The 21,480-nt window shown below is 40.9% G+C and overlaps 1 protein-coding gene across 1 annotated transcript in view; it reads right to left on the bottom strand.

Annotated features, from left to right (window-relative positions):
• Positions 1-1,375: 1,375 nt before the first annotated feature.
• ccdc17 (coiled-coil domain containing 17) overlaps positions 1,376-21,480 on the bottom strand; it is a 117,843-nt gene continuing 97,738 nt past the window's right edge. The window contains exons 12-15 of the mRNA XM_072573268.1: positions 21,060-21,282; positions 18,369-18,479; positions 17,823-17,974; positions 1,376-1,583 (exon numbers count right to left, since the gene is read on the bottom strand). Of these exons, the coding sequence (XP_072429369.1) occupies positions 1,376-1,583; positions 17,823-17,974; positions 18,369-18,479; positions 21,060-21,282 (694 nt within the window). The remainder of the gene's footprint in view (positions 1,584-17,822; positions 17,975-18,368; positions 18,480-21,059; positions 21,283-21,480) is intronic.

Below are 21,480 nucleotides of genomic sequence, written 5' to 3'. Positions count from 1 at the left end.
GCATAGGTTCACGAGGTCAATTCCTGGAATGGTGGGACTACCTTACGCTGAAAGACTGGTGTGACTGGGCTTGTATACCCTTGAGATTAGAAGACTGAGAGGGGATCTGATTGAGACATATCAGATTATTAAAAGATTGGACACTCTGGAGGCAGGAAACATGTTTCCGCTGATGGGTGAGTGCCGAACCAGAGGACACAGCTTAAAAATATGGGGTAGACCATTTAGGACAGAGATGAGGAGAAACTTCTTCACCCAGAGAGTGGTGGCTGTGTGGAATGCTCTGCCCCAGAGGGCAGTGGAGGCCCAGTCTCTGGATTCATTTAAGGGAGAGTTGGATAGAGCTCTCAAGGATAGTGGAATCAAGGGTTATGAAGATAAGGCAGGAACAGGATACTGATTAAGGATGATCAGCCATGATCATATTGAATGGTGGTCCAGGCTCGAATGGCAGAATGGCCTACTCCTGCACCTATTGTCTATTGTCTAATGAATTAAAAATTACAAAATATTATACTAATTGAAGTTTTCAAGATTGATTAAAGAGAGAATAACATGCTCATTAATTGGGCTCCTACCTCCTGCTCTCCAAAGATAAAGTATCCTTGTTTGATATTAGACTTCACAGGAGCAGTAGTCCACAACATCCCAGAATCCCTTGTATTAATTACCTGCCAAAGGAAGAATTAATCTAAGGAGGATTGCTTCACATGTAATGATAAACTGAGAGGTTAAACTCTGTGTTTATTGATGAGCATAGAAGCCAAAAGGCCAGTAGGTAAGGACAACAATTGTTATTTGGAATATAGATGTCCTGATATCCATATGATGCCACAATCACACTTTGTGTCTTCTCTCACCTTTCACTTATGGAGCAGAAAGTTGCATTATCCAAGCGTGTACTCTGTTGAATGCTGTCCATTTTCTTTGAGGGAGTTTGAATCCAGGAATCTCTGCTATTGGGTCAGAGATGTTGCTTTTTGAAGCTGCTTTTCCCCCTTGATTCAGCCCATCTGGATAGTTGGTTAATACCAACTATATGATTACAACAGCTTCCATTGCAGGAGAACTGGGAAAAATCAAATGGCTCAACAACAGGGCCACAGCTGGTCACAGTGCAGAAAGAAGTCATTCAGCTCATTATGTCTGGAGCTGAGAAGATTTCTTACTATCCCCACTGCAACAGTTCACTCACAATTGACCAGGATCTTCCACTGCCACAAATACGTATCCAACTTACCCTTGAAAAATGTAGTGGTTTCTGTGACAAAGCATGAAATGTTCCAAAAACATTTAGTGTAAAAGAATTCTCTGGTACTCTCCTTTAAAGAATTGGTACCATTTTATAATAGCTCTGGGTAGCCTAACTGTAAGTTCATGAGAAAAAGGAACCAAATATATTTACCCTTCCTGTTCTCTGATGATATCCAGTGAATCTCAAACTGCCATCACCAGGAGGGGCACCTCTCACTCTGTCCATTATAATCCCAACACTTTTTTCCATCTCAACACCTTTTTCCATCTCATGTTCATTGTTCTGTTCCTTGAATATTTGTACAGTTAAATTTCTCCCATCAAAGTGTCTGAAAGCAAATATATATGGTCAATAAATCAAGAATTCCTTCATTCAATACCTTGCAACAATTTTAATGCTTTGAGTGTTGAATAGCAATCAGAATTTGACTCAGACTTATGTTTCAGTGCAAATTTATACCAAACGGGAAATTAATGTAAATGCTAGACAATATTGCTTCCTCTCTTTCTCCCTTTCCCATTACCTGTAACATCTTTAGTTCAAGTGAACTGTTAGAGAGTTTTTCTCATGTTTTTGCTGACAATGCTCTGTATTGGCCAGATGGAACAACTGCCTGAGTCTTTTTTGACCATTTTGTTTGGCAAGAGCTTGAGCTGCATTGGTGCACAAGTGAATTCCACACCGCTGCAACTCTTCACCAGTGATGGTGTTACTGGACAGCAGGTAGTGAAGAAGGCTAATAGCATGCTGGCCTTCATAACAAGAGGGATTGAGTACAGAAGCAAAGAGGTTCTTCTGCAGCTGTACAGGGCCCTGGTGAGACCACACCTGGAGTACTGTGTGCAGTTCTGGTCTCCAAATTTGAGGAAAGACATTCTGGCTATTGAGGGAGTGCAGCGTAGGTTCACGAGGTCACTTCCTGGAATGGCAGGACTATTTTACGCTGAAAGACTGGAGCGACTGGGCTTGTATACCCTTGAGTTTAGAAGACTGAGAGGGGATCTGATTGAGACATATCAGATTATTAAAGGATTGGACACTCTGGAAGCAGGAAACATGTTTCCGCTGATGGGTGAGTGCCGAACCAGAGGACACAGCTTAAAAATGCGGGGTAGACCATTTAGGACAGAGATGAGGAGAAACTTCTTCACCCAGAGAGTGGTGGCTGTGTGGAATGCTCTGCCCCAGAGGGCAGTGGAGGCCCAGTCTCTGGATTCATTTAAGAAAGATTTGGATAGAGCTCTCAAGGATAGTGGAATCAAGGCTTATGGAGATAAGGCAGGAACAGGATACCGATTAAGGATGATCAGCCATGATCATATTAAATGGTGGTTCAGGCTCGAAGGGCAGAATGGCCTACTCCTGCACCTATTGTCTATTGTCTATTGTCTACTTGTAATTCAATTGGGCTTGGACTAACAATCTAGAGAAATGGTCTTGAATCCCACCATTCCAAATTAGGGAATTTAAATTCAATTAATTAAGTAAATCTGGCATAAGAGCTAGTAACAATGATCATCCAACTAACAGATTGTTGTAACCCCCCCATAAGTTCACTAACTCTAGATGTAGAGCATCAAAAAAACTTTTAGCTAGCTCCTGAAATGGTTTAGCAATCTCACCAATCCCATTTTAAAGGCAGTTAGAATGGGCAATACTACATGCCTGGATTGAGCAATAATGCCCAAATCCCATGAATGAGTAAATGCATTGACATTATCAAGTGGCCTTTCAAATTTGCCAAATTAACACGAATGCCCTTTCACTGGAAGCGAAGATGCAAATTTCAGGGCAGTTATCCTTCTTCCGTAGTTAATTCTGTTTTGATTTTCCATTGGACATTTGCTAGGGAACTGTCATAATTAGATTAGATTAGATTACTTACAGTGTGGAAACAGGCCCTTCGGCCCAACAAGTCCACACCGCCCCGCTGAAGCGTAACCCACCCATACCCCTTACCTAACACTACAGGCAATTTAGCATGGCCAATTCACCTGACCTGCACATCTTTGGAGTGTGGGAGGAAACCGGAGCACCCGGAGGAAACCCACGCAGACACGGGGAGAACGTGCAAACTCCACACAGTCAGTCGCCTGAGGCTGGAATTGAACCCAGGTCTCTGGCGCTGTGAGGCAGCAGTGCTAACCACTGTGCCACCGTGCCGCCCAATCCGGGAGGAAATTTTTTCTGTGAAGTTGAGCACTTGGCAAGAAGTAAAATCAGGCAGTGATACAAATAACTTCCCCCTTACTGAGCACAACATGTAAAATGCACACAATATATCATAAAGGAATACAGCATGTGATGGTGTATTTTATTCAGATACGGTGATCTCTGAATTTTAGCCGAGTGGTTTGAGGAGCATTTGAGTGGAGGTGTGGTATTTTAGATAAGGATGGACAAAATATGAAACTCATATCCTCCTTCTAATTGTGAAGTACACAGCAACATGGCAAGAGACTTGGAACAAGGTATCAATCTTCCTTGCCTGATTGTAAGCCAAGAAGGAGTAAGTTAAAAATCACACAACCCCAGGTTATAGTCCAACAGGTTTATTTGGAGGTTCTAGGTGATGAAGGAACAGCACTCTGAAAGTTAATGCTTCCAAATAAACCTGTTGGACTATAACCTGGGGTTGTGTGATTTTTAATTTTGTACACCCCAGTCCAACACCAGCACCTCCAAATCAAGAAGGAGGAAAGTTTTGTACTAAAATGAATAAATGAAACATCAACAAATTCCAAAAGTACAGTATAGTTGTTTTTCAAACATTCGCTGATAGCAACTTTAAGTTGAGCTTGTTTCTCAGCAATTTGTGTAGGGTTCTTTATGCACAACATTTCATTGAGTTTTAGCAAACCAAAGAAATCAGAGAACAAATAAAAATCTTGGAGCACATTACTAATAATAGTATTGTTTATATAATCAGAAAGGTCCTGAGGGGTAACTTTTGCACACAGAACATGGCGCATGCATGGAACCAGCTGCCAGAGGAAGTAGTGGAGGCTGAAACAATTACAACATTCAAAAGGCATCTGGATGGGTACATGAATAGGAAGGATTTTGGGGGATATGGGCCAAATGCTGACAAATGGGACTAGGTCAGATTGGGATGTCTGGTTGGTGCGGATGAATTAGACCAAAGGGTCTGTTTCTGAGGTCTATGATTCAATCTGCTCTTATCCCATTGCTCTTCCCTGTAACATAGACTTCTACATTTAAATGTTTCCAATTCTTATAAAATGATTTCATAGTCTATGCTTCATTGGAGCCATTTGTTGTCAATTAGAACCCTGTAAGAAAAAAAAACTTTCAGCTTCCCCTTTTTAACTGCACGATAACCTTAAACTTATAGCCTCTCGTAACTGTTTAGTGGACATGTTATTTGTTCTTGGGGTGTTGGAAAAGTTGACAAGGTAATTTTCAATGCCCATCCCAACTTTGCTCTCGGGAATTAAGTCAGACATATAAATGTGGGAATCAAGTTATGAGTAGGTCACACTGGGTCAGTGGTTGAATTTTAGTAATAAGCAGTCATTCGTTTACATTTTCTTGTAGCAACCCAAAGGGTAACAAATTTGTAAAATTCTCTTGAGAAAATAGTTTAGGAAGTGAGAATTCTGAGTTACTAACCCAGTGCTAAAATCACTTTCTTAAGGGTCTCCCAAAACTTTTCAAAATTATGAAGTGTCAAGTAGCTTTCTCTGCTCCATGCAAAAAAGCTAATGTTTTCAACCCTTTCCTGTATCTACCAATAGCGTATTATCCCTGTGAATCTTTGTGAATTTTTACTGCACATTCAAATGGTTCTCCTCACTTTCCTCAAATAAAAAGCTCATGAGCTAAGCACAAAATGCTGATGTCCAATGCTCTGTTTGGAAAATCTAAAAGCCTCATTGCCTCTGTATGACTGTTTCTACCTGTGTGTTTGGTAGTTGCTGAAACTAAAGTATTGCTCAGCATGAAGTGGTTGCTAGCAGGCTCTCTCAAATGTCACCGTTCCTCAAAAACAGTTTCCTACATGAGGAAGTCAGATGTTGGACTGCTCTATCACTTCACTGTAGATTCTGCATTGTGATTGCACATTGGGATTCCTTTCGCTTTTTACTCTTCCCACCACTTCAAATTTGTTAAGAGCTACCAGTGGGTTAAAATGCCTTTCATACCTTGCCAAAAGGATGTATGAAATCAAGAATTCTATTATTTCCTTTTCAATTTGTGTATCCCTTTAGTATTAGGTTGTGTTGTGACAACAATTTTGGAGATATTGGTTTATCAGGGTCTGCAGAATTGATTGGTGACATTGATTAGATTCCCGATTGATTAGATTTCCTATAGCGTGGAAACAGGCCCTTCGGCCCAACAAGTCCACACTGACCCTCTGAAGAGCAACCCACCCAGACCCATTCCCCTACATTTACCCCTTCACCTAACACTACAGGCAATTTAGCATGGCCAATTCGCCTAACCTGCACATTTTGAGCACCTGGAGGAAAATGTGCAAACGCCACACAGACAGTTGCCTGAGGATGGAATTGAACCTGGGTCTCTGCGCTGTGAGGCAGCAGTGCTAACCACTGTACCACCATGCCACCCATCATGGCACCTTCCTTACTATTCCACATGAAGCCATGAATGTTGTGTGAAAGTTCTAATAAAAGATCACCCAGCATTAAGATTGGTTAGTCCTTCATGTATAATTTTTGTGTTATCATCCTGTCTATGCAGTCAGGATCCTCTGTCAAAGTGACATATGTACAATAGATTTTTTGGTAGAGGTGTAAGAATATCAGTGCTTGGACACAGAGAACTGCTGGCACACGTTGCCTCATCTGACCTAGTACACAATTCATGAATTGAAAAGAAAGTGCTGGAGAAACTCTGCAAGTCTGGTAGCATCTATGGAGAAAGGAACAGAGCTAATGTTTTGAGACTGAAGAAGAGTTCAGTTGTACATGAAATGTTAACTTTGTTTCACTTTCAACACATACTGCCAGGCGTGCTGTGTCTTTCCATTGCTTTTTTTGTTTTTATTTTAGATCGCTAGCATCCGCAGAAGTTTGTTTTTGTATATAGGATCCCTGCTGGGAAACCTATTTTTGCAAAGCAGAGAGTTATATGCAAAAGGTATCGAGGAATGTAATTGTAATATATTTAAATAGCAGCACAGGGCAGCATAGTGGCTCAGTGGTTAGCACTGCTGCCTCACAGTGCCAGAGACCCGGATTTGATTCCACCCTCAAGCGGCTGTCTGTGTGGAGTTTGCTCTTTCTCCCCATGTCTGTGACGGTTTCCTCCAGGCTATTCCAGTTTCCTCCCACAGTCCAAAGATATGCAGATTGGCCGTAGGAAATGCAGGGTCACGAGTAAACGGTAGGGGCATGAGTCTGGCTGGGATGCTCTTCAGAGGATTAGTGTGGACTTGATGGGCTGAATGGCCTGCTTCTATACTATCAGGATTCTATGCTGAAAGAACCCCTGCTTTTGCACATTGTGAACTTTACTGAACCCTCTTTAAAAGAATTCTGCTTCGAATGAAGGGAATTGAAAGGTCAGAGAGCAGGCACTTTGCCCAGCAAGGCTCAGAAACTGGAGCAAAATCTGAGTTTAAAACAGGTAGATACTTTGCGACCCCTCACACCCTGACTGTGACTTCATGACAACTTCCAGTCAGACACAGGATGCAATTCTTCTCTATTCTTAATTACCTCCCTCACCACAACAAGAAGGCATGTGGCATGTCTGGGGGAGTGAATCTACCTGGCAATGCCTTCACTTACCATAATGCCAAGAACTGGTGTGATCACTTTTCATGGTCTAAAAACAAATCAATCGTTAAAGACTTAATTCTAAAGGCAGCTGTCTCTGATGAGCAGGAGAGAGTATTTCTTGAAGTTACACTCAGCTGATCCAGTGGTCTCACTGTCCTGGTAGAGTGGCTGGACAGACTTCAACTTTCACAATGATTAGGGTAGATGTCCCAGAAGCACATTTACACAAAGTGCGTCCACTTTAATTGTGTCAACCTTATGTACTAATATCCCTGTTCAGGCATGACAGTGACGATGAGAACTGCCTTTCCTGATTATAATCATGATCTCCTCCAAAGCACTACTGGCACATTGTCATCTTGCTACACCACACTTCTGCTGGTGGAGACAACACAACAGATTTTTAGGCTTTAGTGTGACCTTGGATTGATGATAACTTGAACAGTGACAAGGGTTCCAGCCGATTAACTAGTTGGGCTATTGTTTCTTGAACAGTTATTATTTCAGCTATCTCCTCCATGTGCTCTCTCAATATAAAGAAACACGTATGATTGTCCCAGAGTAAAATAGACTGTTTCAGGTGTAGCAAAATTGAATATGTGGTCTACAAGCTATGAGCTGGTTGTATTAAGCTGTTAAGATGCTTACTTGTCAAATACTTTACAGTCACATTAAAGGTTTTCACTATATAAATCTTAGAAGGCCATTCACACCATCATGTCCAGAACTATTCAGTTATCATCCCATTCCTCTGACACATTCACATGACCTTGTAAATTTTTTCTCTTCAGATAATCATCCAAATCATCCATCATTTTTTAGATCTGGCTTAAGCAATTTGAATACAATAACACTGTAAAATGTTGATCATGAATTGATGTCAGACCAAAATGAGAAAAGCGTAGAAATTATCCTGATTGATTTGTATTTGTACTCACAAACAATAGTTACCTACATCAAAGATAGATTATTTTGCATTATTGAAACTAAAATTACAGCTGTGTAGCTTCCGTGCTTGTTGGATTGCAACTGTCAATTTTTCAGCCTCTTTAAAAGAACTAACGGCTTAAAACAAGGAGATCCTTTAGTCTTCTTATTGTAGATCTGAAGGCTGTCCACTAATTCACAATTGATTGCCTCATATTCCACCATACACAAGAAACTAGTAATGTAAGAAACAGTCAGGAGGGGTTTTCAGGGCAAATGGTATTTGAAGTGGATGATTTCGAGACCTGTGTTGAAGCTTATTGCTTGTAGTCTGGTGTCTATCCCAAAACTCTTGGAGGTTACTTTGCTGGTTCCAGGGAAGATCACAGAACAGGAACTTGGCCTGAGAATTTCTATCACAGACAGATCACACAGAGCAGGATCTGAGCCTGAGAATATCTATCACAGACAGATCACACAGAGCAGGATCTGAGCCTGAGAATATCTATCACAGACAGATCACACAGAGCAGGATCTCAGCCTGAGCGTTACTATCACAGACAGATCACACAGAACAGGATCTGAGCCTGAGAATATCTATCACAGACAGATCACACAGAGCAGGATCTGAGCCTGAGAATTTCTATCACAGACAGATCACACAGAACAGGATCTCGGCCTGAGAATATCTATCACAGACAGATCACACAGAACAGGATCTCGGCCTGAGAATATCTATCACAGACAGATCACACAGAACAGGATCTCGGCCTGAGCGTTACTATCACAGACAGATCACACAGAACAGGAACTCAGCCTGAGAATATCTATCACTTTGTTATTTCCGATATCCAGCATTCACAGTAGTTTGCTTTTGTCCTGTTGAAACAGAAACCTCACCATCATTTTCATTCTAGAAATAGGGTGAGTTGACAGTGAAACCATCTACTCCAGTTCATCGCTGTGGAGTACTGCATTCCACAGTCTCTTCACTGGCAATTCCACAAGGGCGGAAAATTGAAAATGTTTGGCTCAGTGAATGTGTCGAATATTTTGGAGGGATTCCCACAGCACGGCCTCTCACTGTATCTTATCAAACTTACCTCATTAAGAATCTACCTACCCCTCGGGTACCCCTCACACCTGATTCCAGTACTAGCTTTCCACATACTGTTCCCAGAATAACTCAGCACTCTGCAGCACTGGCCCACCAACTGAGTAAGTACCCCTTTTGTTCCACTGCAGCTCTTACAGTGATCTTACTGTCTCCTTCATTGTACACCACATCTAACTATTGGCCATGCCAACTTCCCTCACTTTGGTCTTACAGAAACTTGCACAATCTGGTGAGGATGTCTTTGTGACAGCTCCACAGTTGGCTGAGGAAGATATGTCCATGGGTTGCCGGCACTTGGAGGACTGCTGAAGGGGACCCTTGTGTGGTGACAACAATCAGTGACTTGGCCTACATGCAGAAGGGAGGAACAGCAGTGACAGGCAGGAATGGCAGATGCAATGGCATTCATTGTTCAGAAGCTGCAACAGTGCGGTGAGTCATGTAACTGTCTGGTTGCTTTGGAGACCTAGGTATAGCCTCCTCAGAGTCTGCTGGAGAAGCACGTATATCTGCACTCCATCACTCAGTCATTGGTCCTCAGGACTGAAGGCATAGCAACAGGAGGAGAGGAAACAGGGTGCACCCTCCTCACAAGGAGATGGAGAGGTACCAGCTGAAGGAGGGACGCTCAGAGGTCTCCTTTCAGGACACTCCAGAGGAAGAAAAAGAAGAAAACCTATAAAGAATACTTTGGTGGCATGGATAACAATGCACTGTCAATTATTTGGCCCTGTTAATAAATAGCATTACTTTGACTTTACACCTGGCTGCTTGTCTCTTGGTAAAGCTCTGGACCCTAACTGTCCCAGTATTATGCATAGCCTCATGGTCACACAGGATGGATCATGGATTGATAAGGGCCTGCTACAGCATCTGGAAGTAAGAGGAGCATGCTGTTATAGGGCTATGTGCCCTGCTGACACCATTGTTCCTGTCCTACAACATCCCTATTATTCTACTTGCCTCTGTGTCCAAAAGTGTTGGCGAGGATGAGTTGGTTTAGGACAAGGACATAAACAGCAAACTGAGAGCTGATGCATTAGGATTGCCAGGGTCTTGGAACTCCATGGATCTGTGTCTTGTACAGTGCATGGGCCTGTGTAATATTGCTTCTCTTTATAAGAACAGAAGAATGGGAGTAGGCCGTTCAGCCCCTCAAGCCTGTTCCATCATTCGATTAGATCATGGTTGATCTGTTTACTAATTCCATTTAATTGCCTTTGACCTATATCCCTTAATATTTTTGCTTTAAAAAGTTTAACTAACTCAGATGTAATATTAACAACTTATCCAGCATCTACTGCCATTTGTGGAAGAGAGTTTCAAGCATTTGCCACCCTTTGTGTGTAAAAGTACTTCCTAACATCGCTCCTGAACAGTCTGGCCCTAATTCTCAGATGATGCCCCCTAGATCTAGAGTCCTCAACCAGTGGAAATAGTTTATCTACATTATCCTTTCCAGTCAATATCTTGAAGACTTTAATCAAATCAGCCCTTAACCCTCTAAACTCTAGAGAAAACAGGACTAATCTCTCCTGATAACTTAACCCTGAAATCCAGGTATCATTCTTGTAAACCTAAATTGTAAACTCCGAGGCTAATATATCCTTTCTAATCTGAGGTGCCCAGTTCTGCTCTCAGTACTCCAAGTGGGGTCTAACCAGGATTTTGTATAACTGTGGCATAATTGCTGCATCCTAAGACTCTAGTCCTCTTGATATTATCTTACTGAATATTTTCTGTACCTGTTCCTGATATTTTACAGGTCTGTGCATCCAAACTCCCCAAGTCTCTTTGGCCAGCCACTGTATTTAACTTCATATCGTCTAGAAGTACCCTGATTTTTCCTTTGTCAATTAAAATTGGTAAACTCATGCTTGCTTACGTTGAACTCCAGCTGCCAGTTTTGCCCACTCACTTAGTCTATCAATAGCCCTTTGCAATTTTATGCTATCATCTACACAGTCTACAACAATGTCTAGCTTTACTTACATACCCTCACATTGAGTGGTCCTGCAGCCCCCTCCCTCATAGGCTGAGACATTTACCCCTACCCACTCTGTGTGGTCACAGCCATTTTCTTCCCTATTTTGCCCCTGTGATTCCCAGCACGATGGAGGGGATAGTGAGTGCTCCTTGGCCAGTGATTTATAACAAACCTGGTAGTTTTTGCACCTCCCGAGGTACCCACCCAATTCATCTACAGGACTCTGCACCTTTCTCACATTACCTCCCAACCAGCCTTCTCCCACCACAGCTCCTGGCATAAGTGGTGACCATTGTATGTGGTCCAGCTGTGTTAGCTCACCCGCTGAGACTGGTTGTATTATAGAGACATGCTCCCCTGACTGACAACCGTGACCAATCCCCCTGGATGAGAGACTGCCCTTGACTTACTGCGCCTCCCTCCCCCATCCCCAACTGAGGGGTACCTCCACGGCTATCGGTGAGGACCACTTCCTGAAACTTTGAGACTACTTTCTTGCTGCATGTGCATTAGTTTTTAACACATGGTGCAAGCTGATGTAGAACACTACCACTCCCTTGACTGAGGACTACTGAGCAACGTGGCAAGCTGTTTGGTTGTGTGGCTGCAGTAATTGGCACAGCAAGACAAGGGTCTGCAGGGATGTTACCTGATTGCAGGTAGGCACTAAATGAACAAGCACTAAGAAAACCAAAGAGCAACCCTGAGATGCAGCTCAGTCTAGTCTGTAAGCTGGGTCCCTGTCCCTGCACACAAACTGACCCTTCTGTAGATTTTCAATGATCATGCTGGTTGCTAGTAGTGAAGCAAGTCTGTGTTTCTTTAGCGTCCTGCAAGTGTACTGGAGAGGCCATCTGGCCAAATACTGAATGCCAATGTCTGTGGATGAGGAGGTGTGCAGCTGTCCTGTTGAGTCCTGTGATGCTGTTTGGCCCAAAGCACCATAAAGGTCCTTTGGATCCAGCAGGAAGCTGACATCACCAGGTAGCCACACTGATTTCTATAAACAAGGAAAAGAAACGAAGAAAATTTACAGCCCAGGAACAGGCCCTTCAGCCCTCCAAGCCTGAGCCAATCCAAATCCAAATGTCTAAATCTGTCGCCCAATTCCTAAGCATCTGTATCCCTCTGCTCTCCACCTACTCATGCATCTGTCCAGAGGCACCTTAAATGAATCAACCGTGCCTGTCTCTGCTGGCAGTGTGTTCCAGGCACCTACCACCCTCTGTGTAAAGTACTTGCCGCATATATCCCCATTAGACTTTTCACCTCTCACCTTGAAAGCGTGACCACTAGTTATTGAATCCTTCACCCTGGGAAAGAGCTTATCTCTATCTACCATGTCTATACCCTTCATGATTTTGTAGACCTCAATCAGGCCCCCCTCAATCTCCTTTTTTCTAATGAAAACAAACCTAACCTACTCAACCTCTCTTCATAGCTATCATCTTCCATACCTTCTCTTCATCCTCTCCAAAACGTTCACATCCTTTTGGTAATGTGGCAACCAAAACTGTACACAGTATTCTAAATGTGGCCGAACCAATGTCTTGCACAATTTTAACATGACCTGCCAGCTCTTATACTCAATACTCTGTCCAATGAAGGCCAGCGTACCATATGCCTTCTTGACCACTCTATCCACCTGTGCAGCCACCTTCAGGGTACAATGGACCTGAACTCCCAGATCTCTCTGCTCATCAACTTTTCCCAAGGCTCTTCCGTTTACTGTATAATTCGCTCGAGAATTAGACTTCCCAAAATGCATCACCTCACATTTGCCTGGATTGAACTCCATCTGCCACTTCTCCACCCAACTCTCCAGTCTATCTACATTCACCTGTATTCTTTGACAGTCCCCTATATGCTTTCTGCTACTCCACCAATCTTTGTGTCATCTGCAAACTTGCTGATCATACCAACAGTGCCCTCTTCCAGATCATTTATGTATATCACAAACAACAGTGGCCCCAGCACTGATCCCTGTGGAACACCACTGGTCATCTTTCTCCATTTCGAGAAACTCCCTTCAACTACTACTCTCTGTCTCCTGTTGCTCAACCAGTTCTTTATCCATCTAGCTAGAACACCCTGCACACCATGTGACTTCACCTTCTCCATTAGTCTACCATGGGGAATCTTATCAAATGCCTTACTAAAGTCCATGTATATGACATCTACAGCCCTTCCTTCATCTGTCAACTTGGTCACCTCCTCAAAGAACTATAAAGTTGGTAAGGCATGGTCTTCCCCACACAAGATCATGTTGCCTATTACTGATAAGCCCATTCTTTTCCAAATATAAATAGATTTTATCCCTCAGCACCTTCTCCAGCTACTATCCCACCACTGACGTCAGGCTCACTGGTCTGTAGTTACCCGGAATAACCCTCCTTGTACAGGGGGACAACTCAACAACCCTCCAGTCCTCTGGCACCTCACCTGTGTTTAAGGATGCTACAAAGATAACCGTCAGGGCCCTAACTATTTCCTCTCTCCCCTCCCTCAGCAACCTTGGATAGATTCCATCTGGTTTGCTTATGGCTTGTTCAATAATTTGACAAATTAGGAAGCTGAGTATTAATGAGGTGAGCTGGACCACGAACAAGTTTAAGCACCAATCCCCTTTAAATAGCAACTCACTATTTCCTACTGGGAAACTTGCCATGTCACTTGTTAAAAGCATAAAAGATGGAACAAGATGCTCCCAACATCAAGACAGGCTCTGTGATAAATCTCAGCATTGCCCTCAGCTCTCTGAACCTGAAAAGGTTCTGCCCAAAGGAAAAAAAGTGACTTTTTCTTCCTCACTCTTGCTCCAAAAGCAGTAATTCCACCTCTAAACAAGATAATGAATCCTCACAGAGCAAAAACCCAACATTTTGCTCTCACTAGTTCTGGGAAAATTGAATATTCAACCCTGAAGAATTTTGTTTGCTTTTCCTAGTAACGATGCCAAGGTTGTCAATGCCTCTTACACGGTTGTTTGTGGTATATCTAGACCCTGTCCTTGGATAGTTTTATGTGAATAACATTTTTTTATATTGGGATTTATGTTGTAAGTTATTGAAAAAAAAGCATAAACGGTATTATTCCATTTTTACATGGGTGAGATGACTCTAGATCATTCTTGAAAACACAAAAATATTATTTTCCTCATTAAGGTTTCTCTGGTAATATGTTAGCCACTGGAGTTCTTTCTTCTCAATTCAATTTTCAACTCTCACATATTCTTTATATCTCAAAATCTACATGTTGCGAGGAAAATGGCAATACAACATAACTTGGAGACATATTTTGGTTCTGGAGACCTCCTTCCACCATGGTTTTCACATTTGAATCAATTCACCAAGGTTTCCAATGAATCAAGTGAAAGATCCCAATTGCTCTGGTGCCCTCAAACATGAAGATTGTGTTTATCTTTCACAGAACATACGCATCAAACTTTTAAGGAACATGTTCACGAAGTCATCACAGTATCAGGGCATGTGACCTCATGGTATAAAGTTGTCCATCACCATCTTACTGAGCTCTGTTTTCTTGTAGCATGACATGCCAGTTCTCCAAAGTATAAAAGATGGAATGAGATGCTCCCAACATTAAGACAGCATCACTGGACATCTTATCTGATTCTGCTACTGGACCATGTAAATTGCTTAGCTTGAGCCTAGACCTGAAAGTGCCTGTGATTGTAGCGTATGTATGTAGATACATAATAAAGAGCGTTCATTGAATTTTTCAGGACTATGTGACCCACATCTCATCCTTATGTTACAGCAGCTAACATAAATAGCTCAGCATGATAGTTGCAGATGATCAAGGTCAGTTATCTTGCAACCAAACTAGTTGGCTTATTCTCACAATTGCAGTTTTGAAGTCTTGTAAAAGTGACAAAAACCCATTTGCTTGATATGAATTATAAATTCAGAGGAAACGTAACTCATCTAATGTGCTATCTTACATTCACGCAGATGTTTAAAGCATGGGGGTCGTTGAATTCCTACTCTAAACTTCTCTCCATAACCTAATGATTTATTCATATAATTGGAGTGACATTCCAGGTCTCCCAAGGCATAGTTTTCCAAGGTCAGCAGCATAAATCTCCACTGGATGAAACCACAACCAGCTAGTATAACAAACAACAAGCTGGGTTTTCACAGCCTTACTTGCAGAGTAACTATCCATCACCCTTTTAATGCACATAATATAAACATGATCCATGAGCTTCTGGGTGGTGTATTACACCTTTTCAAAACCATTTGCATGACTTTCTTTGCTTGTTCATTTTTGACCTTATAGAGGTTTACAAAATGATGAGGGGCATGGATAGGGTAAACAGGCAAAGTCTTTTTCCTCGAGTCGGGGAGTCCAGAACTAGAGGGCATAGGTTTAGGATGAGAGGGGAAAGATATAAAAGAGACCTACGGGGCAACCTTTTCACAAAGAGGGTGGTACATGTATGGAATGAGCTGCCAGAAAAAGTGGTGGAGGCTGGTACAATTGCAACATTTAAGAGGCATTTGGATGGGTATATGAATAGGAAGAGTTTGGAGGGATATGGACCGGGTGCTGGCAGGTGGGACTAGATTGGGTTGGGATATCTGGTCGGCGTGGACAGGTTGGACCGAAGGGTCTGTTTCCGTGCTGTACATCTCTATGACTCTATAATTCTGGATTATCACACTGACCAAAGAGTCTTTTCCAAACTATGTTGTCAATTATAACACAGTTATGATTTATCTTTAGAGCAAACATGATAATCATGTTGTACAAAATTCAGTAAAGCATTGACCTCATTCAAAAAGATAGAGGGGGCTCTCCCAGAGAGGGCTAAAGGGAAATGGGTAGAGCCTCTGAACCATGATTGTAACTTTCTACCCCAAATGAATGAGCATGTTCATTAGAAGCTAAGGACCCTTAAAAAAAATTAGAATAAGGCATTCTACACCATCCCTCCCCAGAACATGAAAGAAGACTGCATGGTAATATCATCATTGCCTTCTCATATTAATGGGATAACGTACTTTTAGAAACACACAGATTTTGAATTGATTTGATCGCTCAAATAACCTTTCCTAGTCCTATACTTTAATACGTCACAATTTCATTATGACAGTCCCTCCTGCACTATGGAATTACGTGTTAGAAAAGACAAAATAATTGGGAAAAGCTGCAAATACTGGAAATCTGAAATAAAACAGGAAGAACTGCAAACACAAAGTGGATCAGTGAAGATCTATGAAAAGGAAAGATGATCTGATATTTCAGGAGTGTACCCTTTATCAGATTAAAATCTAAGACATTAATGGGCCTTTTATTAAGTTTGGAAAGACAGAGGTAAAGTGGGCCTGAAGGTAGGGAACCAGATTCATCTGATCAGCATTTAAGAGCACGGGAGATAATATTAAATAACTTGACTATTTAACAGAAAAAAAAAAGTGGCAATATAAAAGATAATAACTGAGACAATGCAGTATTAGAGAAAGGATGAAAGAATGGGAAGACAGTTTGGGTGTGCTGAAATGAAAGAGAAGCCCATATTTAATAAAAGCATGAGAAATAGAGAAAAAAGCAAATTTAAAAAGTCTAAACTTGACATTGGTGATGAAAGTCTAAAAGTACAGTACAATATTTGAATAATAGTCCCAGAAGACAGAGAAGTACACAGAGAACTGGATGTGTGTTTTTTAAATGTTTTCAAATAAATATTTTTGAATCTTTTCCACTGTCTTCTAATTAATCAGAGAGGGTATAATGACATTTGTGAGAAAATCGGTTTGGCAGCAATTATTTGCACCAAACTTTTATTCACAATTGGAATTGATAAGAAACAATAAATAACTTTTTCAAAACAAAATCTGTTGTGTCTTGCCTCAATTTCAGCCATTTAGGGCTGATATGAGGAAACATTTCTTCAATCAAGGCTTATGAATGTCTCGAAATCTGTCTCTGAGAGAGCTGTGGAGCTCACTTATTGAGTATGTCCAAGACAGAGGACAATAGACTATTGGGTACAAAGGGAATTAAACAATATGTGGGAAGGTACGATTGAGAAACAGCCATGGTCTTGTTGAATGGTGACCATAGCTCAAAGCACCAAGTGCTGGATTAATGGTGCTGGAAGAGCACAGCAGTTCAGGCAGCATCCAATGAGCAGCGAAATCGATGTTTCGGGCAAAAGCCCTTCATCAGGAATAAAGGCAGTGAGCCTGAAGCGTGGAGAGATAAGCTAGAGGAGGGTGGGGGTGGGGAGAGGACCTACCCCGCTCCTATTTCTTCTCCCTAACTGGTAAGGTTTACTGCAGATTGTATTATGTCCTCAATGAGCTTACTCTTTCAAAAACATTTGATTCTTGTTTGTCTATTGGAACACAAATTTTTTCATGCAGGTTTTTAAAACTTTTTTTTATTAACACTGAAATCAGATACAATAAATCAGTAGCAAATGTACTGGAATCTATCACAGTTATACAATTGAATTAAACTTGAAACAAGGTATAGTATCTTCTGAGAAACTATCTGTATCATAGTGTATTAAATTTAGTGTCACAATTTTTCACAAAACGGTATTACATTTCACAGTGTATATTTGGGTTTCAATAGATTATTTGCAATTTTCATAAAAATTGTCACTTTCAATAAGTCATTTTGATCTTCCTTGAAGTTAATCATTTTTAGGCTTTAACACTGTCATATGTTCAGATTGTGACAGCTCTGTAGGGAGTAGTCAAAGAAAGGATCGCTCTTAACCTTTCCCTCTCTCACCTTTGATTAACTTTGTGGTGGTCATTGAAGCCCTCAGGAGGAGGCAGGTCAACATGAGGAGGATGAGAGAGGTATTGAACCACAGGATGATGATAAGACAGGTGTTGAGGGGGAGGCAGGGATTCAGCAAGAGGGGCACTGCGACTTGATATCTGCAAATAAAATGCCATAATTAGCACTAAATTTATATTATTGTCCAATTAAATTTTCAACACATCTTTATGCTCTCTATCAATGTACTTATTATCTTCAAATGTAAATTTAGAAGGAAACTAAAAGAACACAATCTATCAGATCTATATAGCAGTTAACATTCTGATCGGAACTTGAATTTATAATTCCAATTAAAATTTTTAAAAAGTGTAGAAAATTTAAGAATTATATACCTATGATTTTATGGGCTGGATTTTCCTGTGATCTATGAGGTCCATGTAAAACGTTTGCTCACCAACTCAACTCCAATATGATACCAATTCAGTTTCCTGTACCAACAATCATAGAAATAATACAGAGGAAAATCCATTCTTTGCTGTGGCAGAGACTCACCAATGGTGGATACTGATAAATGGAAGACTTGTGAGGGTCAACTGTGGCCATTGAATGCACATCAGCATCTCTAGCATTTAACACTCGTAGGTAAACCTCAGCACTGCCAACCTAAAAAGAATTAAAATGAAAGAGAACCGTCTATCAATTTTATTGGTACATGAGTAGTTTCTTCTGCCTACTCTCCCTTCTAAAAGCACGATAAGTATTGTAAGCATATTGCTTTGCTATACATATTCATGTAAACAACACATATTTCTTCTTCACCATCTCCTATACCCAAATTCCTGTAAATGGTGCAACTTCTACAATTATAAATAGTTCCTCATGTAAGTTTTAACTAAAGAATCAATTAGAAAATCATTTTTAGAGATCTCTTCATTTGAGTCACAGCATAATTAAAACATTGTTAGAAATTACAACACTTTGGAATGTGAAAAATTGTCATTCAGTTATGTACTGTAAGTATGTAGAAATGACTTAAAATATGGAGAAAAAAAAATCTGGGATCCTTCCCATGATGATATGAGGTCAGATTATTAGCTGGCTTTGTAATGGGGCAAGACTTCAAACTTCAAACAGATTAATTGCCTTCGTCTTTAAATGCTAGAGAAAGAAAACATGTAACTGGAATTGTCTAAATGGTAAATTTTATTTCATTGTAAATTTTATTACACTGAAGATCAATATAACGGCTCTCCAGATTCCACAACCTTTATCATTCTAATTGTGAAGTGCATTCCACAATTCAACAAACATAGGAGGAAGAGTAGATCATTCAGCCTCTTGAACCTGCTGCAATGCTCGAGATCATGGCTGAAAATGATATTGCTACCTCAATACCATTTTCCCACACTATTCCCTAATTCCTTGATGGCATTAAGATCTATGAATCTATCAATCTCTATCTTGAACTTACTCAATGAATGAGTTTCTACAGCACTCTGAAGCAGAAAATGCCAAAGATTCATGCCTCTCTGGATGAAGACTCCTTATCTCAGTCCAAAATGGCCTGCAGTCATTTTGAAACTGTGTCTGTTGGTTCTAGACTCCCACCTTCCAAGCCGGAGCACACATCCTTTCTGCATTTAAACCAGATTCAAATTGGAATTCAGAAGACCCAGATCAAGAACTGAAAAATGACTCGCATTTTAATTATAACAAATTATTATGTGACTGAAGTAGTATGATGTGACATTCACCCACCAAAAGCAAAATCTAGCGATATGACTTAGGAGTAATAACGTGATGGTAGAAATATCATCAAACAGAATTTCAAACTGCATTTGACGTTGAACAATTCAGTAGTTATACTGTAATTTTTATTTGCTGAGCACTCAAATTTCAGCTGAACATGTCCATTTTTAGGACTGAAGGAGGTGTCAGTGTTGTATTGGGGTGGACAAGGTCAGAAGTCACACAACACCAGGTTTATTTGAAATCACAAGCTTTTGCAGCACTGCTCCTCCACCTGACAAATGACAAGCACTCCAAAAGCTTGTGATTTCAAATAAACCTCTTGGACAATAACCTAGTGTCATGTGACTTCTGATCATTTTTAGGAAGATATTATAGAATCATGAAATTATACAATACACAAAAAGACCTATTCAGCACATCGTTTTTGTGCAAGCTGAAAGAGTTAACTAATTAATTCCACTCTTCTGGTCTTCTCCCATTGCTTTGATAATTTCTCCTTGTAAGTATAGATCTAATTTATTTCTGAAAGCGGTGACTGAATCTACTTCCATCACCCTTTCAGTTAGTGCATTATTTTGAATTGGAGGTTTCAGGTTTTAATTGAGTGGCAAGTTGATGACTGATAGTGGAAATTTAGTTACTTTTCACACAAAAGGTGATCAAGTGATAGAATGAAATTCCAGAAAGCAGTGATTTTGGTTGATGAGTTCTGCACACCTCAACAAAAATAGGCTGAATGGCCTTCCTCATTTTTGCAATCAGCGTAACAGTTCCTCGGGGTTGTGAATTCTCTGCCCTGAGTCTTCATGTGACTGAACAATCCATTTCTCAACCCACAGATCTTCGAGCACATGGAGCAAGGTGTCACAATGAGGTATTTAGATGTGGAGTGTAGAATGATTCCTCTGCTTTCCTTTTCTGCTGTTTCACTGCCTCTTCTTAAAGGAGCTTAGCAGAGACTTTGCAGGGGCTCAGCCTGAATGCTCGTGGAGCTGGATTTAAGGACACTTTTGTTTGTTCAATCGTCCTCCCATTGGATCTGGATGATATATTGGATGTGTTGTTAATGGAATTTCTGTAGCTCTCCTACATGTCTCTGATACACAGCTCAGTCTCTCTGTCGGGTAGGACTGTGGTGACTTCAACTGCTTTACAAGGACTTCTGTTTTCTTGCAGGGTTCTTTGTTGTCAAACACTACTTGATTCTGTAATGTGGTTTGTAGACGGCTGAGCTGGCACAGTTGATCTGGTGTTGAGATCTCCTTGATAATGGTATACTTTGATGGAGGTGGTTGACAATGTATGGGAAGAGTCAAAATATTCCAGAGTTTCTCCTTCAACAATATAGGAGGTGGAATATGTAGCTGACCATGTGTAGATGAGGATATGAGTTTTGTTTCAATAACATTTAACCTGCAATACCACTCTGTGATGAAGAAGATATAGCCTATTGTGTTACTTTTTTAACTTTGGTAAATGTAACTACTATACCTGAGGAATTCCATTGAGCTGGCCAGTTGTGAGCGATGGTCTTACTGGTAGACAGCGTATTGGAACCTTCCAGCGTCCACTGATGACCTGATTGTGATCATCAAATATATCAATCTTCGCCCAGCCCCTAGAAACCAGGCGCTGGATTTCCTGGCCATATGGATCAAAGCCCCCTGCAGCTTGGAGTTCAATTACTAATGAGACTCCTGGGGAAGGACGGACTCTAACAGCAGATACAAACAAATGAAAATTAGAAAAATTGCATCCTTGACCTTTTTCTGTTTGAGACCTTTGAATACATTTTTTTGGTTAAGTCTGAGTCATATTGAGATTTTTGGAGGTTTTATTCACCTTGAGACCTACTGAGTTCTTTTGCCATATCTTATCAAATGTGCTCCATTTCTTACATTTGAATGAAGCT

This window comes from Chiloscyllium punctatum, chromosome 7 (assembly GCF_047496795.1).
Source record: "Chiloscyllium punctatum isolate Juve2018m chromosome 7, sChiPun1.3, whole genome shotgun sequence".
Taxonomy (NCBI): Eukaryota; Metazoa; Chordata; class Chondrichthyes; order Orectolobiformes; family Hemiscylliidae; genus Chiloscyllium; species Chiloscyllium punctatum.
This window is presented reverse-complemented; position numbering and strand designations above follow the sequence as displayed.